Source organism: Mytilus edulis, chromosome 1, assembly GCF_963676685.1.
Source record: "Mytilus edulis chromosome 1, xbMytEdul2.2, whole genome shotgun sequence".
Taxonomy (NCBI): domain Eukaryota; kingdom Metazoa; phylum Mollusca; class Bivalvia; order Mytilida; family Mytilidae; genus Mytilus; species Mytilus edulis.
In genome coordinates, this window is record NC_092344.1 from 18,011,352 (window position 1) to 18,038,872 (window position 27,521).

General features: G+C 31.8%; 2 protein-coding genes across 4 annotated transcripts in view; one reads left to right on the plus strand and one right to left on the minus strand.

Moving 5' to 3' along the window:
- LOC139525447 (protein SSUH2 homolog) lies at nucleotides 1-14,441 on the minus strand. 2 transcript variants are annotated; one of them, XM_071320790.1, is made up of 12 exons: nucleotides 14,331-14,441; nucleotides 14,070-14,098; nucleotides 13,696-13,765; nucleotides 13,091-13,220; nucleotides 10,456-10,516; nucleotides 9,769-9,893; nucleotides 7,229-7,291; nucleotides 6,687-6,793; nucleotides 4,217-4,309; nucleotides 3,257-3,359; nucleotides 1,589-1,687; nucleotides 1-1,122 (listed from the first exon to the last, which is right to left on the minus strand). In XM_071320790.1, exons 1-12 carry the CDS (start codon nucleotides 14,342-14,344, stop codon nucleotides 919-921), a joined length of 1,098 nt encoding a protein of 365 aa, XP_071176891.1. In that variant the 5' UTR covers nucleotides 14,345-14,441; the 3' UTR covers nucleotides 1-918. The 2 variants fall into 2 exon arrangements, with proteins under 2 accessions (XP_071176891.1, XP_071176900.1); XM_071320799.1 differs by lacking the exon at nucleotides 7,229-7,291 and having other exon boundaries at nucleotides 9-1,122.
- Nucleotides 14,442-21,139: 6,698 nt separating this feature from the next.
- Nucleotides 21,140-27,521, plus strand: part of LOC139525458 (uncharacterized) — a 36,590-nt gene continuing 30,208 nt past the window's right edge. The window contains exon 1 of one of the 2 annotated variants that reach the window (XM_071320812.1): nucleotides 21,140-21,300. The gene's annotated coding sequence lies outside the window, so the exon portion shown is untranslated. Of the gene's footprint in view, nucleotides 21,305-27,521 lie in introns of both variants that reach the window. The other variant, XM_071320819.1, reaches the window with a different exon arrangement.

Consider the following 27,521-nt stretch of genomic DNA (forward strand, 5'->3'; position numbering starts at 1 on the left):
TTTGTATATTGCAACTTTTATAAAAAGAAAATCATACAAATAAAGAATATAAACATAACAGACATACTTTACAATTTAAGTTAATATCACAAGATACTTCAAATAAAAAAAAATAATATATAGATACCTCATAGCTAAGAGGGTGGTAAAGCAGATTGTTACCCCTTGAAAATAGTTTTAACCGAGGCGAGGCTAAGGTTAACAATGTCTTTTTAAGGGGTAACAATCTGCTATTTCATCCTTTCAGTTATGTGTTATTAACTTTATTGTACTTAATGTTCTGTTATTGCTGTCTGTTGCATTGCATATCAAAATACACTATGACGTCTTGTTCATAACCATCATCCCAAATTAGGAAAGCGAGTAAATAATCAAGCGTCTCCGATTTTCCATGGGATAGAATGAATTGTCTCCCTCGTATTAACCAATCAGAATCCCCCATTTTGATATGAGTATGTGTTTATTTTGTTATCAAGGTCACGATCGATAAACATCGGCACCAAAACCTAAAGGAGCGAAAAAGATCGATCAACAATCACCAAACAAAATCTTTTCGGTGTGTCAATTAGTTGAAATATATGTTAAAACACACGTTAACATAGGACTTAGTTTGGTATATAGGTATGCATTAGTTCAATAATTTCCTTTGACGTAATAAGGAATTCGTGTCGTGTGATTATGAAATATCTACAAATGTTCAGCATTAAAAAACCACAACACAACAATACAACTCATAAAATAACACGTCACGTAAAAGGATGAAGTTGTAAAAATGACAAAACATATGGATACACGAAACAACATCAGAAAGGTAAATATGTTGCTATTAAAAAGAAAAGACTACATTGTAACCGAAATCTACATCTATTTCAGCTGTATTTTATCTTTCACAGCTATAGCACATATACTAATTTGTGTTTACAAAATTGAACATTCTTCTCTTATTTCTTCAGGACAGCAATCTAAGCTACATTTTGGACAATTAATAAATCCAAAGCATGACTGTTGTGGATAATCAGGTGCGTGTACATCATTATCCAATCCAAACACGTAGTAAGTCATATCTTTATTCTTGTATTTACAGATGCATTTGGTAACAGCAATGATACGGATCTTGTGACGCTACAAACAAACATTTATTAGAAACTCTAATACTAATACTTGATTTTTTTCTAAAAATTAATCTTTTGTTTTTAAATTAAATCTTAAAAGACATTATTTTATTCACAGAAAATAAAAATACTGAAATGTATGAAATGTCATTTAAAAAGTAAACTAACAAGAATACGGAAATCCAAGGAAAAAAATCAAAACGTAAAGTTCTTCATCAAATGACACAATCAAAAGCTCAAACGCATCAAACGAATGGAAAACAAATGTCCTAGTCCTGATTCGGTTCAGGCATTTTCATTTTTTCAGGCTAAACCTTTAAAGCTTGTTAAACCTCTCACTTTTATAACAGTTGCACATCATTTTACAACATTACACAATACATAAATTACTTGAATATCATAAATGAACTTGCAACAAAAAAAAAACATTATCGAGGTTGTAATATAAACTTGATAAAACAAAACTTAAAACTAACTTGCATTAGAATGCGTCTATCTGGAAACTTATGTCCCCCTAGAAGTCTTTGAGAGGCAGAGTTTATCTCTGGTTCTGGAAACCTTTGCAATGGTATAACCTCCAATGATAATAGGAAAGTCAAGCACCTTATAAATCATTATCAATACACAAAACAAAACTACATGTAGCAAATGTTAAGTCTTATTTCATTGGCATCCAAACAGTTTCAACATCATTTATAGCCCCGTTTCATAAGGTAACAAGTACCAATTGATGCATATGACAAGTATTTTTGTTAGTGTTATTAATTTTGTCGATCTTGTCATACTGTTTGTGCATTCTTTTTTATTTATTTTAAATTATCTGTACACAAATTTAGAAATTATTAAGTATGGAAGGTTCAAGCTCCCCACAGACTGAGTTTAGATTTTTAGGGCTTCTTTGTTATATTTGTTTGGTTTTTTAGTGATCAAGATGATAACACAATGTTGACTGATATACCCTATATTTGACATTTTTACCTATTGTGTCTGTTTGTTTTGTTCCCACATCGTTGTCAATATAATGGAATTTGATGCAACTGTCATACAAGTGAGATGTTTAGCTGGCTATAAAACCAGGTTCAATTCACCATTTTCTACATCAGAAAATGCCTGTACCAAGTCAGGAATATGACAGTTGTTATCAGTTCGTTTAATGTGTTTGGGCTTTTGATTTTGTCATTTAATTAGGGACTTTCCTTTTTAAAGTTTCCTAGGAGTTCTGAATTTGGTGAGTTTACTGTTTTCATGTTCTTTTTAGTGATATAACTTCTCCGTTTTTCAGTAAAGCGTTTCTGTTGTTCCGTTAATATCCTTTTGCAGTTTGTGTGTTTCACTTGGTTTTAATTTGAACCCCGGTTTTGTTTTCGCTTAATAGATTTATGACTATTGAATCGCGGTATACTGCTGTTGCCTTTATTATTCAAGTTATTATGAATGGCTTTCCATGTTTTGGCTTTGTGGGCTCCTAGCAAAGGTAAAATTAGAAACGTGCTTTGAACACAACTCATTTATAAAGTGTTTATGATAATTATAATTTAAAAGTATGGTTTTCAATGCCATTTAACTTCCTAACTGATCTGTGCTTCTAACTACAATGATAAGAGCGCTACTGACAAGACTATTGTAGACGAAACGTGTGTTTGACGTACGAAAGTATAAGCCTTGTTTCTTGTATGAGTTTTTATTCAGTATTTGAGTCTGTCGGTTGAGTTTACACATCGATTAACTTCATCAAAACGAATGTTATAAATATAATAAGTTATTGATATGTATTTGCCATTGGCACAATCACTATCATTAGGCTTCGTTTCAGTCAGAAAGTAGTTGCTATTAGAAACATGTTTGCATCATCGAATCAAAATGGTTACCTCTAAAACGTGTTTTAAATTATGCTTCGAACAAAAACGTTTCTTAACATTCATATATCATAGAATTGAAATTAATTTTTCAGAGAGATGATAAAACAGACATTTCATATCGTGTGAAATAAGCCACACATACACATTTAGATGCAACATGTTTTAAATATGTAAAAAATAATCAAAGATGTTCTTCTGTATTGATCTTCTCACATTTGTTCATATTTAAAATTCATTGCATACAAAAGTTTGCAATTATTAAAATGAAATAAAGAAATTATATACCTGTTGTTGTAAGTCCTCAAACCCAATTGATCCTGACGCATGCGCGACTATCTCTGGTGGAAGGCTTGTTTTCTCCACAACATGTTCAGCCCTGTTATTACGCCTGCAAATCCCATGTTACATAAAAATAAATACAAAAACTGAAAATATGAATACTGCAATGTTTCTGTTGTTTCGTTGTTTTCCTCTTATAGCTGATGTGTTTTTCCTCGGTTTTAGTTTAAAACCCTGATTTGTTTTCTCTCAATCGATTTATGACTTTTGAACAGTGGTATACTACTGTTGCCTTTATTTATCCCCATATGCGTAATATTTGTAGATGGGTTTTTTTGTAAATAGTTGAAACGAGAGTGGAAATAAACTCCGAACAAAACTTTGCATTTATTTGAGCATGGCTTCACAGGGAAAACAGTTAATTTTCGGTACTTCTCACATTTTTTATAATTTTCTATTTCAATGCCCCCGCTGTGGGTATCGTGGGCATCAAGCTTGGTCCTATACAATCCTTCTGTACTAAACGTCCTTGTATTACTCACTTTTTTTTTTTAGAGTTTTGTTCCTTTGTGACTTTGAAAATTACATTTTTAGTTCATTATCGCACTCAAACAAAAGTTCGTCTCATTTATATATCATGAAACTTATACACAATGATTACAAACACAACAGGTAGGCAGATATCAAATTTGGATTGCAAGTCATTTCTCATTCTTCCTGTATGCCTTGAAGTAATCCTTAAAATAGGACTCACGAAATGCGTGAAATGTTAATTTACTGTATATGCGTATACATATTAAAAAATCAAAACTTGCCAAGGTATTTATCAATGTGGTCTTTTAGTCACCTATCAGGTTAAAACTTAGAGTGTATGATAAGAATATGACAAAATGTTGATTAAAACACCAATATCATGATAATATGTTTCCAACCAATATAACTGATCATATTATTATAACATCTTACCAAGAAATGATGAGTTTCTGGAACCACAATAGTTGAAGGTGGCCATTACAACTGGTACATGTTCTTCTTCCGCTACTACCACAACTACTACAACTGTAATCAAAGTGACCATAATTATTTTCAAAGTTTTAAGTAATCGATTTCTAACTTATACAATCAAATATCTAAATACTAGCATGTTGTGATAATATTCCAAGCTTTTCTGTTTCCTTTTGAATATGTATGCTTCGATTTTTTTTTTTCATTTCTTCTTATTATTACTACTTTGGTGTTTTTTTAAACATTGCCAAGAATTAGTCTGGTTTAAGGGAGGTAATCCAATCTTGTCAATAAATTTATTTCAAGGACTGATAACTCTAGTATATATTGTTATCAATCCCACCCAGCATGTGTGGTTAAATGTCGAGGTCTGGCAATTAGCACCTTGTACTTTTTGTCGCTTATCTCCAATTTGTATCTTAAATTCATGTTATAAATTTTTCTGATTATATCATGGAAATTGATAATATATCAAGAACCGACTCTGTTAACGTTTTGGATATAGTTTTCTAAATTTGTTCGTAAAACCCGTTCTTATGAACGCATCTATAACAAGCTGCTGTCCCTTTGACACATTCCCCTTTTCCATTTTCTATTTTATTTAAGTTTTGATACAATTAACAACGTGGGTTTTGTTTTAAATTCTATATTATTTTTTTTTTAATTAGATTTTTTATTATCATTCTTTTTTCGAGGAATGATGGGGATGTGTTTACATATATGTGTGTTTGTTAATACCACTTAACATTTCGCTTGTAAAATTTGTTGGTCGGTTTTGGACCTTTTTTTTTCTTTTCGCAATTTGAATCTTTGATATAAAAGTTTGCCAGTTAAATAGTTATAGCTGTCCATTCTTTTGCTCATTCAATAAATCGGCAATCGTCTACGCGAGCAACATTCATCAAAGTAGCCACGTCACAAGCATAACACAAATGTGTTTTGAGTTATGATAAAAGATGATGTTAACCGGCAATAAGACAGCAACCCAAAGACAGAAATAACCAAACAACGTCTAGATGGCAATACTCAGTCTACATGGTGCTGGCTTTGTTGGTACGGGCATATAATCATACAATTCGGTCATATTATTCGCACATAAACATAAGTTGCATTTAAGGAAATAAGTGTGTTTTTCTTTGCGACAATTTTTTTACCCAATCCAATACTATATGTTAACGAAGGAACCAGAGGACGGTAGGCTATATTTTCGTTTTTTCTGACTTGAACGCAAACCGGAGTTGTTCAAGTCCTATAACCATAAAAGAACAATACTTAATAAAATTTTCAAACTTCAATAACGTGTAAGCCTATGAACTCAAGTTGTGAATACTAGTACGCAAAATCTACTAAAAATGGTTCATGTACCTACAGCTCTCTTTTGCATCTTTTTATTTAACCAATCTTAACTTTATTGGTTTTATGTGTGATCTTATCATAGAGATTATACTATAATTGCCTAATTTTGAATAAGACAAATCAAAGATTTGTATAGTAAGCTGTTAATACAAATAAAATGTTTATGTAAATAAATGTTAAACACATTGACTACATTGCATTTAAATGTGTTTTGGTTTTTATGTGTATATGATTTTTAAAGTTGTAACGCAGATAACGTGTACAATAAAATTCATAAAATTTATACCAGTTAAAACATTAAGAAATTACTAATGTTAAATACGACAAATCTATTTTGTGATAATGATATATATACAGAGCTGCATAACATCTTAGTTCTCGTGTGTATCATTTTACACTAATCGTGAAGTTCTTCATTGAATATTGGTTAAATGTTCATGTTTGCATGAAGATGGCATCAATAGTAATATGTTTTTAAATGTTGAAACTTATATCAAAAGATTCTGCAATCTTTCTACTTTTAAATGATAACAAGGTCAAATAAATGTTCTTTGATTAAGTATTTTAAAATATTTTTTAAAGATGTGCCCTTATTGGTTATCAATTCCTTTTTACCATGTGTAAGTATATATAACAATGACTGTTACTAGATATTACTAAAGTTAAATTGGCATCAAGAAAGAAAAATCCGAAAAAATAAATAAGAAGAACATAATGGAAACAAAGGTCAAACCAATATTTTATAAGAAAACGTTTAAATCGTCAATTGAAATTATATATATTTCACGTTTACTTCTATATATCGAATTCATAGATAAAATCTATGGCCAGTGACGCATGTGCATTACCGACCGGACTAATTCTTGACAATGTCAATCAATGACACCATAGATATATAAAAAATATATCAACTGTACTTTGCACATACATGTACCCCTTTTCTACATTTTCTATACTAATTTACAAATTTGATGTTAAGTTTAAATTCTATATACAGGATTTCACCATTTATTTTTTCCAAGACCCTTTTACATACATATTTCATAAGCCAGTATTATATTTAGATGTTACATACCTTATTTCACCTCTTCCACTACATCTACTGCACCTTTCCATTACCCATGCGCTGTTTCTATAAACTTTTTTTTCACCTTTTCCACTGCAACCACCATTGCATTTGACCTGTATATTTGAACATTTGAAAGGTTTTTTTCAATGCTTGTTCATTCATAGAATTTAAAGGATTGTCTATTATGTCAATCACTTCTAAATAAACACCATATGTGTTATTAAGTAGATGTGGTATGATTATAAATTAAACAACAGGTAACTTCTAATACTTACAAAAATGGTAGAGTTACTTTGAACTCAGCATGAAATGACACAACAGCAACATGTAGACACGGGAACCCAAAAAGTTAGACACCTGATGAATAAGCCTTTTTTTATTAGTTTATCTTGACTTTTTTAAATTGTCATCCTGCATTGTTTTTGAAAGTGTCTCATCCTGCCTTTTTTTTTTTAACTCAAAACTCCTGTCCTGCCTTTTTTCAAATTTCATTCCAGTCACCCCCTTAATATAAATGATAGCTCCCTAATGGCATCATACAAACTCACATGTCCACTTCCACGGCATACAAAACATTCAACCTTTCCGCTTGCCCCGCAAGTGTGACAACTCTGCAATGCAAATTATTATTAAATATTTAATTACTTTTTGAGATCAATTAAAAAATCAGAAATTTGATTTGTAAATAATAGAATTATTATGATTTGATACATTTACATGCTATAACGGGCAGCTTAGGTCAAATTATTTGTATCTAAGGAGCTCCTGAAAATATTCGGAATCACCACAACTCGAATATAGTAAATTCAAAAATCCATCTAAGGATATTCCTGAATCATTAATTATGGAGGTCCTGAATCATTTCCCTCGTCTAATGAGAGACTAGAAACACAATGTTTCACAACAAATGAACGTGATACACAAATGTTAGTGGACACTTATAAATAACGACTTATTTTCTCTTTCCTTCTTCCTCAATAACTTACAAAACGTCAGTTATATATGGCAGTTGTTATCAAATTGTTCGTTTTTATGTTTGTTGGCGATTTTTATGTTGCACTTCTGTATTTCTGTTGTTTCTTTGTTTTACTCTCATAGTTCATTGATGTGTTTCCCTCTGTTTTGGTTTGAAACCCGGATTTGTTTTTTTCTGAATAGATTAATGACTTGTTAACATATGTATACTACTGTTGACTTTATAGAAAACATGGTATTGTTTATGATATTCTCAATATGTATTTGAGCGAAAGTGTGTGTCAAAAATTTAATCAAGATTGCAAAACACTTTACATAAATCCCAGCTTTGCTTTTGAGATATTTAGAATAAGAAATGAGGGATAAATTATTAACTGGGAATTGAACACATTCGGTACCCCCGAAAGGTTTGAATCGTAATTCATAAAGTGGATGGAGAGTTTTTTCATTGGCACTCATACCACATCTTCCTATACCTAATTACATCTAAATTTCTTTTAAGCAGAAAGACAATTTCAACTTAATTTCTTTTACTCAGACAGACAATTTCATCTAGGCTTCTTTTAAACCCTATAGACAGAAAATAATAATAGTGCACAATGCACGATCAAAATGATAAGATTTCAGAATTTCTAGAAAGGAATGTTGAAGAGGTTTTTATAATTTCGAGTCAATGCTATGTTTGAGATGGAATTGTGCTTTACACGAAAACCATAATTCCTATCAACATGAAGTTAATAGACATCAAAGGTGTCAGTATCATAATGTGATACGTTTCGTCTGCATAAGACTCATCGGTGACAAAACATAGTTCTTTTAAGCTGTTTTATGTTCTGTCCTTTTTTATATTTTTTACCTGATGTTCGTTTTTATTCTGTGGTTAGTAACCACTTCTGTGTTGACATAAACATCAATTGTATGGTCATTTTAATAAATTAACTGTTTGCAACAAAAGTAAAAAATAATTCAAAAATACTAAGGATTTTCTTATCCCACGCATAGATAACCTTAGCCGTATTTGGCACATCTTTTTAGAATTTTGGGTCGTCAATGCTCTGTACTCGCTTATCTTTCTCATCTATTTGATCTTAACGTCACTGGTGAGTCTTATGTAGACGAAACACACGTATAGTGTTTTAAATTATAAGCCTGTTAATTTTTAGCATGTCGAAATGTCCTTGTAATGTTTATTTGCGTATTTCTCTGTCCTGAATATTTCTTGAATTTATTTGTACTGTAGTCCTGCCATGTAATGTTGTAATTCAAGTGTTACATTTTCACATTGCCATAAAAACGCGAGGTTTGGCTAGCGACAAAACCAGGTTCAACCCACCATTTTTTAATGTCCTGTACCAAGTCAGGAAAATAGCAATTGTTGTCTGATAGTTCGTTTCTGTGTGTGTTGCATTGTCATTTAGGATTTTTGTTGCACTTTAGTGTTTCAGTTGTTTCGCTGTTTTCCTCTTATATATGATGGGTTTACCTCAGTTTTATTTTTTAACCCGGTTTTTTTTTCTCTCAATCGGTGTATTACTTTTGAACAGCGATATACTACTGTAACCTGTATTCATCAGTGACGCTCATATCTAGATAGTTAACAAGCCAAACAAGTATAAAGTTGGACAGCACTGAGGACCCAAAATTCCATAATGTTGTGCCAAATACGGCTGTGGTAATCTATGCCTGGGATAAGAACATCCTAAGTATTTCGAATAGTTCATACTTTTGCAAATTGTAAATTTATAAAAATGACCATATTATTGATATTCATGACAACACCGAAGTGCTGACTTCTAGGCTAGTGATACCCTCGGGAAAGAAACGATCACCTGCAGTGCCATCGACCTAGTGGTGTAAATAGTTCTCAAAAGTATTAGGCATATAATTTGTCTACATAAGACTCGACAGTGACGCTCAGATCAAAATAGTTAGAAATCCAAACAAGTATAAAGTTGAAGAGCAATGAGGAGCCAAAATTCCAAAATGTTGTTCCAAATACGGCTGAGATAATCTACGCCTAGAGAAAATATGAAAGACATTATTGGTTTTTTTTTTATTCTTGTCCCCTTGTTATGAAACGGATATATTCTACCTAACGAATATCAATGCATACTTTAACGTAATGTGTATGTGGGATGGCAATTTCACTCGAATCGTCTTCAAACATCGTTGGGGTTCTTGTTTGCATTTCCCATGGTCCTGGAGGTTGTCCATTTTCAGGTCCATCAACTTTATTTGCTAAATGTATGGAAAAAGTATAACAAAAAAACGTTACCGTTACGAATGTTCAAACTATACGGACTTCACTAACAGTTGTGTGCTCAGATTTTTGAGAAAAAACAACTATACAAGCGAACTACATATTTTACCGGTCACCATCACGAATTGGTTGACCGATACGATATGTTTATGTCTCCACAAAAAAGTGACATGATGTCAAAGATACCGGTTATAATAATTTGCCTGATTGTGGCATCGCTTGGCGGGTAATGCGTATGTAGCAGGAGAAGGTAACCCTGTTGATGCACTCGGTCTTGCTCACTATTGAGAGAAGGTACTTACCTCCGTTTTTGTTTGTTTTTGACATTAGAAAATATCGATTAAGTGGTGCATTAACTTCTAATGCTCAGCAAAATAATCTTACATCTACAAATATACGCAAGTTGGAAAAGAACAGACTGGTTAAGGATGTCCACTGTAAATAAAATAAAAAATTCAATCTAAAAGTAGAATATTAAGGAAGTTGATTTATTTGGCTTTAATTAAGATTTTTAAAAATTGCAGAAAGAAAATTTCTTACTAGAGTGTGGTACATGATCCAATACTATTCTTCTGCTTTCTGTGAATGTCTCCAGTATATACTGAAAAAAGTTTAACTTTTTTATTCTCAAATTCATAAACAGTTGAAATGCGAACATATTTCGCACATATGAATAATTAATATGTTTACTAATAATATATATGCTGTGTACCAGTTGTAATGTTGTACATATTATAATTTGTACAAGTTATCAGTGTTTTATGAACTAATAACACAAATGAATGATTCAAGCGCACAATCTTTTGTTTCGTATATTTCTGTCATATTTTCACAACCACGTGATAAAGTCTCATACTGAACATTGATACAAAAAACATTATAAGACCACAAAAAAGACTTTTTATGGATATGAATATGGTATAAGGAGAAAAAACAAAAGTCGAATTTCAGCCAGTTAGGTCTCCTCATTTCCAGTTTGGGGACAAGGAGAGTAGCACTAAATGTTAGATTGAACTATATAAATTTGAATTCAGAACATTAGACTGGTACATTTTAGAAGATAAATAAAGGCAACAGTAGTATATCGCTGTTCAAAACTCATAAATCCATGGACAAAAAACAAAATCGGGGTAACAAACTAAAACTGAGGGAAACGCATTAAATATAAGAGAACAACGATATACATTAAAATGTAACACACACACACACACACACACACACACACACACACACACACACACACACACACACACACACACACACACCCACACACACACACACACACACACACACACACACACACACAAACACAGAACCGGACTAAGCATTAGACAAAATCCTTTGAGAATAACAAATATAACATTGAAACAAATACATGAATTTGGAATAGATAAGTACCGTGACACGTCTTATAGTAATTTGAATTCACACTCAAAAATAAGAGAAAACAAACGACACAACGGAAACACAACGTCAAAATGTAACACACACAGAAACGAACTATAATATAACAATGGCCATATTCCTGACTTGGTACAGGGCAGTTTTAAAGGAAAAAATGGTGGGTTGAACCTGGTTTTGTGGCATGCCAAACCTCCCTCTTTTATGGCCATGTGAAATATAACATTAAAATGACAACACAACATTACAGGACTACAATATAAATAAATAGGAGAACACAATTGACAAAGAAACACACGAATAATAGCTAACAAAAGGCAACAAGTTTAAAATAAATTAATACGCCAGAAGTGCATTTTGTCCACATAAGAGTCACCAGTGACGTCAGAAACAAAAGTTTGAAAGCCGAAACAAGTACAAAGTTGAACAGCATCGAGGACCAAAAGTTCAAAAAAGCTGTGCCAAAAACGGCCAGGGTTTTCTGTTAGGTATCAGAACATCCCTATTATTTAGAGCAATTTATACTTTTGCAAACAGTAAATTTTATAACATGCCTATACAAAAGATGTAAATGATAAAACTGAAGTATTAGCTATTTACAGGAAACAACCGAAATACATTACATAACCCGACAAAATGCAACACATCCAAATAAGTTTAAACCTCAACGCCAAGTGACGTCATATCAGAAATTGTAAAAAAAATGACGTCACATTTGAATTTGAAAACAGATCACCAAAAATGAAAAATGACGTCACATATTAATGAATAAGATAGAATTAGGATTGATTTAAGATTATATTTGAACTAAATACTGATATTACATTTAATAACAATGCACATTTCAATACTTATTAATAGCAAACTAAGGTAGCAATTAACTGTATTATAAAGTAATGTCCCGTTTGTTTTGAATCTAACTTCGAACGTTAGTAAAACATTGTACAGATTACGTTGAACATAATCAAATCTAATAAATGAAGGCGGTGATTAATTTTCTTTACCATAACACATGAATATAATTGACAAAATCCGATGAGAATTACAAATATAACATTAAACATTTAAACTAAATACATGAATTTGTGATAGATAAGTACCGTTACACGTCTTATGGTAATGCGAATTCACACTCAGCAAAACAGTCACAATCGGGAATAAGTCACGTTTGGTAATTAAAAGATTAGACGACGTAATGACAAACCACAATCTACCATGAAGTAAAAATGTCCTTAGGGAGTTTGGTCAAAGACACCTCGATGGTGTCCATAAAATTTACGGAGTGTCAATTTTAATCTGTCCTCCTCATAACTTTGTTGGAGCAGTTTCTGCGTAAGGAGCACACTCCTGTATATGAAGTCCGTATAGCGTGAACAAGCACGAGAATAACGTATCAATTGTGATATGTAAACACCATACGAAGGGACAGAGGGTATGTTACTGCTGAGAAATGGGAAATTGATAATTGGGAAGTTGAAATCGTCCCGTTTATCATAGATTTTCGTGTGGAGTCGTCCATCTGTATCACCTGTATCACCTGTGCAAGAACATATGTGTCAAAAAACTTATAGCTTGTACAAAAACCCTGTACAAATTATAATTTATACAAATTATCATCTTGTACACAACATATATATGCTTTTCTGTAACAACTAGTATAATATATTAAGTAGAAAAAAACAAACAAAAAGATAACGAAATAAACTATTGAAAAAATAGAACAAAAACAATTGTCTTATTTAGCTATAAGAAACTATTCAAACATATTACTTACATGGTAAGAAGTAGACGGCTCCAGTTTTTCAATTTTCATATCTCGTGCTGCCCCTTTTCCCCAGCAACACTGGTCACTTGCATAGTCTAGCAACGCCTTGCGTACTGTTTCTTCATCAATCGTAGGAGCGCTGAAATCAGATCATTTTAGTTTGTCATTTACTGTTTCTTCATCAATTGCAGGAGCACTGGAATCATATCATTTTAGTTGGTCATTTACTGTTTATTAAACAAAGTTCATTGAGAAAAAAAAAGATTGTAGCGATAAAAATGCTGCGTGGTAATTATTTACGGGTAAAATTGCCCTTTTTCTCATTAGCACCTTAACCTTTTCAAACACTGGCTAGAACACTGTCTGATGATTAAATTCCTTGACTATAATTCAACGATTACAAAATTATTACTATTGCAGCAAATCGTGAAGTTTAAAAAAAGTTAAATCACAAAAATACTGAACTCAGACCGGAAAGTCCCTAATCAAATTGTAAAATCAAAAGCTCACACACATCAAACGAACGGACAACAACTGCCATATTCCTAACTTGTATAGACAGCGCATTTAATGCAGATCTTTAACAGAAAAACAAGACAATTAAGCTTTCTTACCTAACGAATTCGGCCTGTTTTTGATCCTTTACTAATCCATTCTGTTCTGACGAAGGAGGGGGTACAACTGCTATAAGAGAACTTGATTGTTTAATTGATTGGGAAATATATCATCGATATAACTGCAAACCCTGTTCTTATTGAAATAGGATTTTTGTTTATCTAGTTTTTAAAATTTTAAAATATTATATAAATTAGAGAATTTCGGTAGAACAGTTAAAAGAAGAGGAATATTTCTTTCTATCTTTTTTATACTTTTTTTTTAACACTTTGTCATCTTTTTTTCTTGTGCAGACAAACAAACAAATGGTCTTTTTATCAAAAATATCTATAAAATTTTGGTCTATGTATATAGCTGTTTTACAAATACTTACTACCGGCAGCTTTTTCCTCGGAAGCAGGGCTGTAAAATAATTGAGTATGTATCTTTCTACTTGTATAAAATTAGATATAGAATAAATTACCATATCATCTGTATTTCAGAACATTTCTAACACAAAAATAAAACAAAAAATTTTAATTCAGTTTTCTTTAAAAATTAAGGGCTAATAAAGGCGTGTTTGCTCATGGGTCAAAATGAAAACATAAAAAAGAGTTAACTTAAAACATAAAAATAGATCAATCAAAGTACATACCCAACTGAAGTCATTTTGATACCTTACGATATAGAAAACCGTTGTGAATTAAATAATAAATTGTCGTCAACTATTCACACTGATATGCACTATATATATATGACCGTCAACTATGTATAATGATTACGAGGTATGTCATTGTTAATTAAGGGGCAGAACAATGTATTTATACTTGCCAGTTATTTAAAAAGATGACTCCAAAAACATAAACATTGATTTGCAAACATTGCAAAATCGGAAACAATCAATTACTATGGACGATTTAAACCTAGACATTTGGGTTTTCCTGCTTTAGAATTGACCGACCGAGAAAAGATAGGGAAAAGAAGTAGTATAAACAGTTTACAAGCAGAGAATTGTGGCCAATTTACCGTTCACTTATTTCACACATTTTCACGAATGACACTTATGAAGAAGGATCTGCTGGCCCTTCCGGAACACCTCAGATCATCCACGTTATTTTTTGTGCCCGTCATGCAATCTTCTGTTTTTAATGTAGATTATTGTTAATTTGTTTGAGTTTGTCTTTTTGTTGTCTTTTGTCATGGCATTGTCATTTTATCACGAATTTAAAATGTACGAGTTATCTCCCATTGGTATCTTCCTCATTTTTTTTTTCAAAATGTCGTCCAATATTTATTAAAATCATTTTGGTGTGTTTATGTAAATATAACTACATTGTAGAATATTTTGTAAAAAAATGCCTTTAACTGCAATTTTGATAGAATTTGACAGAATAGTTTCATATAAGGGATCAAAATCAGAATGTTGTTGAATTTCCTTGAATTTGCTTAGCTAGACAGTTGAATACATCGAAATAAATCAAACCGAAATTATATTTTAGGACAGGCACAGTGAGGCTTAAGTTTTTTCACAACATTTTGCAAAAATATGTGAAATTAAGGTGGTACCTAACACTACAGGGAGATAACTCTGTAAAATCAGCTAAACGTTTTAATTACGTTGTGATGAAAAGGGAATATTAAGCCTCTCAATGATCAAAATAAGTGTTTGTCAAACTGCTATATAACCAGTGTAATTTTTCTGATAAAACGGTTGGTTCAAATTTTTTGAAATTTTTATATTTTTGTCAAATGGTCAAAGTAAATAATGTGTCAAAATTTTATGAAAATTAAACGAGCCAAATTAATTTTCGTTAAAGTATTGGGTACCACCTTAAAGATGTAATATAAATCATCTTTTCATAACAATCATATAGAACGTTTCATATTATCATTTGATGGATGTATGTAAAATTGTTGAATAACAACCAAAAGATTCAGAATTTTGACGATTTTTTTATTGTTAACCATGGAGTGTCACCTCAAAATCCACCTATCACCAAAATAATTTGAAATCTCTATTTGTTTCCCTTATTTTTATCAATGTTATCAATGTCTTCCTTTTTTACAGATATTTTAATCATGAATGCATCAACTTGTTATAACTAAACTGAAATAATAACTTATTCCGAATGATATGCCAAAACTAATGGATTGGTCCTGGGATTGATCATAACAATGCCTTTAAAGGGCTGAATGAATGAAAATGTTAAAAATGCGACCATTATTAAAATCATGTCGATCATATTGGGTTTTCCAAAGATTTAACCATGACCGAATTCGACAAGTTCAATTTAAAACTGTGACATTTTAAACTAGAGACTCCATGAAGCATGAGATCAAGTCTGTACAACTCCTTGGACTTTAAAGCGATTATATCTAGGGATTTAAAACCGAACATTCTTTTTTTTATTCAAAATCCTGGTGAATTTTACAAAATCAGATTGCAATATTGAATTCATAAAAACATGCGACAAAATAAAAATGTGTATAAATATACAAAATTTAACGTAATTATGTAAGCGTATATAAAACAATACCATATTCTATTATGGAGAGGTAAAAGATACTAAAGGGACATTCAAACTCACATGACGAAAATAAACTGACAATATGCCACTACAAAAAACTATAAATTACCAAAAGACATACAACAGTTTACAAAACACAAAACACAAAACCAAAGACTATAGAACGCATTTAAAACATAATCGAACATTAATCACTCGTTTTGTCTGTAAGGAATCGTCATGTTAATCTGAACAATACTATGTATTTCATATACTCTGCGTTATACTTAATTTTGTATCATTTATAATAAGAGATCTTCAAAGTATTCAAATGAACATTTGCTGTCAAATTCATGTTCACTGATTTGACTCAAATTCTCATATTTGATTTATAACATACTAAAACGTATGTCCAAATTGAAATAAGTAAGAAATGAATAGTGAACAATCCACATACTTGATAATAGTTAATTGCATTTCGTGTGCAGTTTAGTCTAGACGCCATCTAATTATTTTTTTTAAATTACCTTTGAAGATTGTCGACGGTCACATTACGCGATATAAACATGACATAAATATAAATAGCTAGCGACCTCGTGCAATTGGATTTTTTTCTAGGTCTGTTTTATTTCATGTTGTAGATTAAAATATCAAGTTAATTATCGTTTTTACCTGTATAATAATGATAATCAACGAAATGGTTCGCCTAACTTTGATGTATTTATCAAAGTTGTACAAAATCGAACATGTAAAATGTTGTTTGGTAAATTATAGTAAGGTCGGTTCGATTGGGATATCGAGTTCATGCACGAGTGAACTCAGGTGGTTTAAAGTCATTCGAACCATTGCAGTCAAAGTGTACAGTAGCAGTTTGCTTAATAAATAGTATTATTAATCATATTTTTTATTTTCAGATTTATGGACCATAAGTATGGGGAAACCAGTACAAGCTGCTTAATAGCTATATATTTATATGAACGTTCAACAATATTATACTCATATTTATAATAAGATGTGCGCTTGTCTCTGCAAGTGGCGTCTCCCATGTAAGAGTTTGTGGTTATTTGATAAATGTTTTATGTTCGTTTTAGTTTACGGATTAGAATTTAATTACGCTTTCAATGTTGACATTCTTTTCCTTCTAATGGCTGGACACGACTTATAAATGCATAACCAATCTCTTGATAATGGGTTTAATTAAAGTTCATATGAATACGGATTCAATGAGGTCGAAATATTCACCTGCAAGTGAATAAATCATCAGCGATGTTTCTGCAAAAATAGACATCTAAAAATATATATTACGCCAAGAGCATCTACCGGACTGTGGCACTGTGGAACAATCATATAAACATATTCCCTTACTTATGCAAGAGAGGGACGAAAGATATCAGAGGGGGGGTCAAACTCATAGATAGAAAATAAACTGACTTGGTAAAGGCATTTTCTTATATGTAGAAAATAGTGGATAGAACCTGGTTTTATAGCTAGCTTAACATCTCACTTGACAGTCGCATCAAATTCCAACATAATGACAACGATACGTGAACGATGCGTGAACACAATAAACAGACACAATAGGTAAAAAAAGTCAAAAATTAGGGTACAGCAGTCAACATTGTGTTATCATCTTAATCACTATGAAAACAAACAAATGTAACAAAGAAGTTCAAAAAGGCATACATGAATTTAACAACCTAAAAAAAAGAATAATACAATACCCCCTAAAGATCAAAATTCTATCTGTGGGGAGCTTGAACCCTTCATACTTAGTAATTTCTAAATTTGTATACATATAATTTAAAATAAATTAAAGAGAATGCACAAAAAGTATGACAAGATAAAAAGAATTAACAACACTAACCAAAATACTTGGGGTCATAAATGATGTTGGAACTTTTTGTATGCCAATGAGATAAGACTTTTAAAACATACAACATTTGCAACATGTAGTTTAGTTGTATGTATTGATAATATTTAATAAAAGAGGGACGAAAGATACCAAAGGGACAGTCAAAATCATAAATCTAAAACAAACTGACAACGCCATGTCTAAAAATGAAAAGGACAAACAAACAACAGCACACACGACACAACATATAAAACTAAAGAATAAACAACACGAACCCCACCAAAAACTAGGGGTGATATCAGGTGCTCCGGAAGGGTAAGCAGATCCTGCTCCACGTGTGGCACCCGTCGTGTTGCTTATGGGATAACAAATCCGGTAAATAGTCTAATTCGGTAGGTCACATTCATGAAAGGGAAGGGGATTGTAGTTACGACGTAAGGAACATATCCGATATCATTTGTGAAACGGTTATTCCATAACGGTCAACCAACTCGTGATGGCGTCCGTAAAATTTACGAAGGGATGATTTCAACTTCACCATTTGGAACTCTTGGTTTAATAGCTTTCTTGTGAGCAGCAACCCTCTATCAAGAAAATCATGATAAGGAATGCAAGCACGGGAATATCGTATCAGTTGGGAGATATATACCCCGTATGCAGGTGCTGCTGGAATGTTGCTACTTAGAAATGGAAAGTTCACAATTGGAAAGCTGAAATCATCTCTTTTGTCGTAAAGTTTTGTTTTCAACCGACCCTCTTTGTCAATTTCTAGATGTAAGTCAAGATATGAGGCCGACTTAACTGTATCTGTAGTATCCTTTATCTCTAGCTCGATTGGATAGATGCGTTCCACATAGTCACCAAATTTTGAATTATTTAGTGAAAGAACATCATCTATGTAGCGAAAAGTAGAGTTAAAGGATATTGCTAACTTCTTATCTTTCAACTAAGAAGTTCCTGCATGAAGTCAGCCTCATAATAATAAAGAAACAAGTCGGCAAGTAGAGGGGCACAGTTTGTTCCCATTGGAATGCCGACAGTCTGTTGAAAAACACGTCCTCCGAACGTAACAAATATGTTGTCAATCAAGAAATCAAGCATCTTGATAATATCAGTTTCAGAGAATTTTTTGTTCGAATCAGATTGATCCTTTACAAAGTAGGATTTATCCCTCTCTAAGACAAGATACGTGTATCTACGTTGGCTATTCTTTTTTACGAAGCAAAGCAATACCAACTCTTTCAATTTGTCTTTTAGTTTGGAATGTGGAATACTAGTGTAAAGAGTAGAAAAGTCAAAAGTTTTAATACTGGTACACGATGAAAGAGAGTTAGATTGTATGTACTCTAAAAGATCTTTGGAATTTTTAAGTATCCACATCTGATTCACGCCCCCTCTAGAATAGGCAGTTTCACAATAACTTTGAAGCCCGTCTTTGATTGCTGATAAAATAGATGTTAATAATTTCGAAAGAGGTTTCGTGGAGCACTTGGAAGACCCAGCAATATACCGTTGTTTGTAAGGATACTTATGTAGTTTAGGTATCCCATATAGTGATGGCAGATCCAGTTCTTCATCTTTGGTTGAAATTCCAAAGGAACACAGAACAGACCTATGATTATCCAGGATTTCCTCTTTGGTAAGTGTCGTGAGGGTATATGTTGAGTTTCCAAGTGAATTGTCAATACCTAATTCGTTTATCAAGCAGTTAATATAATGAGTTTTACATAAGATACTTGACTTTTCTATTTATCATTGAAGGTCCTTCCATTGAAAAAGTTTCCAGATCCAGAGATAAACTCTGCATCTTAAAAAGACTTCTAGGGGAACACAATTTTCCAGATAGACGTATATTTATGCAAGTAGGATTTACGTTTTTTTTTATCAAGATTATATTACAAACTCGATAATATCTATTTTGTTTGCAAGTTCATTTATGATAGTCAAATAATGTATATATGGTGTCAAATAAAATGCGACTGTTATAAAATTGAGAGGTTTTTAATCGACTGTTTTCTGCGTAAGAAAATGTCTGTTCCAAATGAGGAATATGTTAAATGTTTTCCATTCGTTTGATGTGTTTGTGCTTTTGATTTTGCCATTTGAAAAATTTCTATTTTGAAATTTTCTTGGATATCCGTATTATTGCTATTTTACTTATTAGATGACATTCAGTCATACTTTTGTTGCGCAGATATTTCTGTATGATTATATTTTGTGAATAAACTTGATAAAATACATCTGAAATAAATTTAGATTTCGGTAAAATGTAGTTTCTCCAAATGTCTTTTCTATTTAATAGAAACATATTTACCTTTCTGATGTTATTTCGTGTATCAACGTTTTGATTTTTTTACAATTTCATCCTTATACGTGACGTGTTATTTTATGAGTTGTATTGTTGTGTTGTGGTTTTTTAATGCTGAACAAATTGTGGATATTCCAAATCACACGACACAAATTCCTTATTACGTTAAAGGAAATGATTGAACTAATGCATACCTATTTACCAAACTTAGTCCTATGTTAACGAGTGTTTTAACATTTATTGCAACTTATCGACAAACCGAAAAATATTTTGTTCGATTGCTGACCAATCACTTTCCTCTTTTAGAATTTGGTGCCGAAATTTACCAATCGTGACCTTGATTGAAATCAACACAGACTCATGGAACACTTCAATATAAGTGAAACACTAGAACGGTGGTTTTTTTTTTGTTGTTGCCTAAATTTGGTTAGATTGTTGATGAATAAACACATTTGTGTGCATAACAAGAAATAAATGAGATGGAATTTTGAAAGAAATTGTGAGAAGATAGGTTTTATAACATGTGTTAAGAAAATAAAAATAAAAAAGGTTGTCACCGAACTTGCTTTCTTGCTACAAGTATATTGTTTTTTACTAAAAGACTTCTATATAAAGAAAACTGGGGATTTATTGTATTACTCAAACTATATTTAAAACAAATATCAAATTTTGTGTTTAAAGAATCATTTTTTTTCCCAAATAAGCCAATTAAGGGATGAAGCCGAGGTAGAATCAACTAGGTACGAAACCACGTTAGACTATTGATTACTATTGGATACTTCGGTCCCCGCCTCTTGCATTACCAATCGAGCACTGCCGCAAGAGATGGTAGACTGGTTCCCTGTCCTTTGTCTGATGGGTATTGTTGTATGTATTTTGTCAGAAAGAAAGAACCAGTCTACAATAGGGAAAGATTTCTTAAAATTATGGCCTAAAGATTTATAAAGGAAAAGAGAAAGTAGGTAACTAACAATGTGTAACCGACGGATCAATTTTAAAGGGTTTCTAACTTGTCATTGTCAAAAATGAAACATGATAATAAAGTTGACAACCATGGAATCAAAACAACAACAAAGTCAACATGCTCAATCTAGATGCGGAACCGTAGCTCTTAGGTCCTTATGTTTTTTTTTACTGTTTGCCGACCATCTTTAATAGGTCCTTATGTTATTTTTTGACGCAAATAGTCAAAAAATAACATAAGGACCTAAGAGCTACATGTACGGTTCCGCAGCTATGCTCAACCATGACATGTCAAAAAAAGAATATAATATACGTTGATAGTGTTCCAATGGATAGAAACAAGTGCCTGTGAATGGAGAGCAACAGTCGCCGAATCCTCACTATGAAATTTGGAAAAAATCTTTTGGTCAAATTTTTAAAAGTCGCAAATTGTGCATACTTATCATGGCATTCATGCTTATGTTTTTATGCCATTTGACATTTCCTCATTGAATGTAAAGCGTTAGAATTTAATCGAAATGTACTCTTTTGTAATTTAAGTGATATAGTTCCATCTTTTGTTAAGGTTCATCATAACAAACGGACAAATATGACTGTACTTACAGGCCAAAAATTACCCTGAGTACAGACTTACCTGTGAAGTTGGAAAAGTTTTAATGTCTGGCATCCACTAGATATAATAAAGATAAATGCATTTTGTGTTTCAGAAAGATAAAATCTCTTTCGGATTTTGATGGGCATTTTTTTTCCTTCATGCAAAAGGTGTGAAAGTTAACTAAGTTGTGGTACAACTATGAGATGCTCCCTCAGGTAAAAAACTGGTTTGTAATTGTTTTGATTGTCCTTTTAATTGACATGGACAAGAGTTATTACTCAATTTATTTCACTTGACTGGGCGGAGTTTAAACAGTTCGCTCATAATAAACCAGTCCATCTATAGATGGGTGGTTTAGAATAAACTCACCAATGAAGTGTCCAGTCATTCTTTTGTAATTTCTTTGATAACACCGATAGGTGATTAGAAATCAGTTATAATTATAACGGTAATCAACCTTATCACACACAACTTCAAATAGACTGTCCTTATGCAAATTAAAACGTAAGCTCCGCCCGATCAGTTGAAATAACATTGGTAATATCTTCACAACTACAGGTGAGTTAAGAGTTTATCTGAGTCAGTGAGTGGACATTATCAAAGTAATTCAGATGTTTGTTTATTTTTACAGCTTCTGCAGAAAGGGAAAAAAATGCCCATCAAAAACCAAGAAAGATTTTATCTTTCTTAATCACAAAATGCATTTAACTTTTATATATCTAGTGGATGCTAGGCATTAAAACTTTCCAAACAGCACAGGTAAGTCTTTACACAGAGTAGTTTTTGAGGTGAAAATACGGCCATATTTGTCCATTTGTTATGATGAACCTTAATATGTCTGAACAAGATAAGTTTAGTTCATTTTGAAAAGTAATGATTCAGACATTAGTACTGTATGTGTAGCTGAAATAAGCGATATGTATCAAAATCGGAAAATATTATTTTTACTGTTGTAAAATGTCTGAAAACTTGAAATGTTGAAATTAATGCTTGCTTGAAGCGAGTTTTTATTCTGTCCTTTGAAATACTGACAAATAGAAAACATGTACTTTATTTTAACCACGTGCATTGCTATTGAGAACTGATTACTACATGTATCGAGAACAGATGACTACACGATATGATTTGAACATTCATTTAAAGCAAACATAATGTTGCTAAGAACTTTTATAGTATTAAAGCTTATTGTAATAGCTTGAATTAATAATATAGTATGAATAACACCTCCACGCAATGTAGATATAAAATATGTATCTCTGATCATTGAGAAAATTGATATAATAACTAGAATCATGCAAATAAACTTAATAAAAGGGCTTGAACATGTTGAAAGCTCATCATACAAATATGACACTTTTTCTAGACCACAAAACAGTACGAGCAAAAAACGTCAAATAGAATTGTAACCTTTGAAATTGTTGTCGCGCACTAAAACCCCCATGGGCACTTTCAAAAGTTGGCAGGTATGTCCTAGACTCGTATGTTTTAGTACATATGAATTTGTACTTTGCATGTTTTTTTAATGGAAATTGTGAGGTCACAATGCATTCTTATATTAGACAAAACCCATGAGATAAGGGACGACATCAAAAGTTCAATGTAGGATAAAAAACTGAATTCACATAGTTTTTCCACTGACCCCCCCCCCCCCCCTCTTAACTTAATTTGGGAAAAATTGATTTACCAATAGGGATGTATGTAAAAATAGATTTTAGATATACAAAACTTGCAGAATTTTAACCCCCACCCCCAAACTATTTGATTTAAGTTTTTTATCCTACATCGATCTTTTGATGTCGTCCTTAAGGATGTTTACAAAAGCTGCAAACTCTTTAATTGAGTTTAAATTTCCTGTCATAGGAAATGGAACTAAGTGGACAAATATTTTGACATTTTGGTGGAGCTTTTTATCAGTTTCATGTGGTGTATTAGTTATTTCAAAACATGACACAAGTGTTTTTATTATAAGTCAAAATTTCAAAAATAAAAATCCAAGAGATGTACATTTATTTTATACTATTTAACAGAAAATTGAGAAAAAATGATAAGTTTTTCAATATGCAGAAAATTCAATATGTATGAATTAGTGTTGATTGACAGTGTGTAGCAGACCAAAGCTGTCTAGGGAAGCCTAGTTATATGTATAACCGACTTTAAATAAATCTTTTATGCTTTTATGCTTTATGCCATGACCTATTGATTCTGAGGGAGAAAGAAACCTGGCATATTTTGAAAATAATTATACTGGCATCAGTAAACTTTGAAATAAGTAATCTTGCCTTATCGTGCATGAAAATCAATATTCTGGCCATTAAAGTATTCAAAATATTATTTGGATTTAGAAGAAAACAAACAATCTAGCCACATTTAACTTAAGTCTGTAAGTTGTAAATAAATATCAAATTTGCCCGGTACCCCCTTTCAGTATTAAATGATCACATCCTGAACAAATCTTCAATAATTCAATAGTCATGAGCTGCATTATATAATTATTATTGTATAACCCTACAAATGATTTTAACAGTGTTTTCAGATACAATATAGGGTAACACCTAGGGTTGTTCAGCAGGTGTCTTAAGCTGTTTCCAGGCATTCATATTCATAACTTTATAACCATTCACCCAACACTGTCCATTTATCACATTTCAATATGTTGACTCAATGTTAATAATGACAAAATATAAATTCAATTTCAAATTGACTATTTTCACTTTTGCTGTTCAGGATTAACGACCCTTGTTGTAGTTTTATTAAACGTGACTTAAAAACTAGCTTGCCTGATCTCTAATTTAGAAGAAAAAAAATAATATTGCCATCCTTTAAGTCATGTAAGTTGTAGACATACATCAAATTTGCTTGGTCCCCTTTTTCAGCATTAAATTATCACCCCCTGAACAAATCTTCAATATTTCAATAGTCATGATCTGTATTATATATATTGTAGGCTACAGGATCAAATCTTATAAACAGGTCGAGAACTCTAGTTTTCCTGACGTCAGAATATATTTGCATAATAATTTCCCAAACACAAGGCCAATATGGCCTTGAAAAACTGACCAATCGACTTAATGAACTACAATGCATTGTGGGCTACTACAAGTTTATTACTACATGTACTTAAAACATGTGGAATTAGTGGTAAAACTGTCAACTAATATATATAGTGTCTTGGACTCTCAAAATAAATGTTTTTGTTCTGTGAATTTGTTTATTGTAAAATATATAACATAATCTTCAATTTGCATGCTCAGATTAAAAAAATATTGTTTACGGGCTTCACGATTTGACTTTCTTTTTCGCCATGTAAAAGTAGTTGAACAGGTTTTTTCCATTGTTATGCATTGTCCTTGTGCAATTGTTTCACGACCTGAAACAGTGAAATTTTAGATGAATTTACCACTGTCTAGTATGAACAATTTTTTAGCTCTCTTAAACCTGTATAATGTCATTCCCAAAACATTTCTGCCTCGAAAAACACGAAAACTGGCACTGAAACACTTCTATCTGTACTGGATGTGTAAACTTATTCATCAGGATCTGAACTAATAGTAAGAGCACCACAATATTCCGTAAATAGCTTAACATACTTTGTATAGTCTCATCCATCGATAATGTCCGTGTGTTGCTAATTTTATCCCAAAATATACCTGAGAGGTATTCTTATCGTTCAGCTGCTGTCCCATTGACATATGCTCAATATCTCCAATTATTTAAATCCTCTGGATCATAGTGGGTTTCATATTACCTATTATCTTTTTTTCTAAAACGTGCCTTATATATAGAAATAAGAAGATGAGGTATGCCAAATGAGACATCTTTCCACCCAAGACACAATCTTGTAAAGCTATGTTCAATGCTGAAAAGTAAGCTATGAAAGGACCAAAAATAACATGTGTAAAACAATTTAAAAAAAAACACAACAGCTTTATTTAATATACAAAAGAAGAAGAAATGTATCCAATAAATAAAAGAAATATAATAGCTTTATTTCCAACGCTGCAATTTTCACAAAATATATCAATGCTACCACTTTGTCGCACATAAGATGGATAACATCATTAATGGTTTTAATAAGGTTGGCAAATGTACAAGTCTGTTAAAAAAATCCAATGTCTCCATTAGAAAAAAAATTGAACTTTGCAAAGACGAAAAACAAAATGAAACTACGTGTACAGTTGCTGCTTCACTACCTTCAGAACAAAATGACCAGTTTGAAAGTCCCAAATACATAAATATGTCAAAAACCAATTATACCTATAGATTTTGTTAACACTGTCAGACAAGAATTTAAAAAGGTCTTATGTAGTTTCGATATGATGGATGATATACAATGTAGGTTTTGTGCATATTCTGTACCTTTTAAATTCTCAAAATGAAAATATTACTTAGTGTTCTACAGACGTTAGTAAATATATTTCAAAATGGAAAATTTAACTTTCTGAAAGATGTTTGTATACAAAAATAAGGAGATGTGGTATGGTTGCCCATTTAAGCTCAAATGAAGTGGATGTAAGTAGTGATAGACATCTGTAATGCCTTCAACAAAGAGAAGTACCCATACCGTATAATTGGCTATAATTGGCCCCGATTGATAAATATTCCTGGTTGTTTAAGACAAAGAAATAAACACATTCTTTTCCTCGATTTAAATTACCTTTTAATCATAAAAGAAGGTACTAATATCAAAAAATTAATTTTGTGAAATCTTAGAAAGTTTAGTAATCTCATCAGATCTTTAACAAACTCTAAGTCTTCGCCTTTTTAGGAACACAAAATTCATAGGACTCTAATTTTTCTTTAACTGTCTATACTAGCTACCAGCTATACAAAAGTTGCTGAATCCCATGAATATTAGAACTGGCTATTATCAACGGCTAACTTTACACTAGTAAGTTTGTCTGAAGGGTAAATGTACTTTTTACTGTTGTTTCGCTGCTGTCTGGTGGATGAATACCTGAAATCTGAGTGTTATCATCAAACATATTAATGGCTGTACATTGGTTTATTCAAACACTTGTTTCTTCGCATAGAAACAACTTTTCATTAATCTGAGCATTGAACGAATACTTTCACAAACTAAAAATGTGGATACAAAAAATGAAAAACTAAGCGATATTGTAAATCCCGTTTTGGATGAAAAAATGTGTTGTATTTCAGTAAATAACACGCTTGTTTGTTTGATTGTAAACACGAAGTAGTCCATCATACATTGTTACTCATTTAGTGGATTGGTCAAAAACCCAGGTAAAAATAAATTGTGTCACACGTAAATTAACAATTACATGTACAAGGACATACATTGTAAGTATGCTAGTTCATGCATTTCCATATAAGGTAGTGTTCCTGACCTGATAAACCTGCAAATGATTTTTAACAGTATTTTCAGATACAATTTAGGTTAAGACCTAGGGTTGTTCAGCAGGTGTCGCCAGCTGTCCACCCAACACTGCCCAATGCTTTTCACATTTCAATATGTTGTTTATAATGATAAAATAGAGATTCCATTTCAAATTGACAATTTTCACTTTTGCCATTCAGGACTAAGTGCTCTTGTTGTAAGTTTTTGAAACTATAACTACATGTAGCTTTCCTGATCTCTAATTTGTTTACAAAAAGACCAT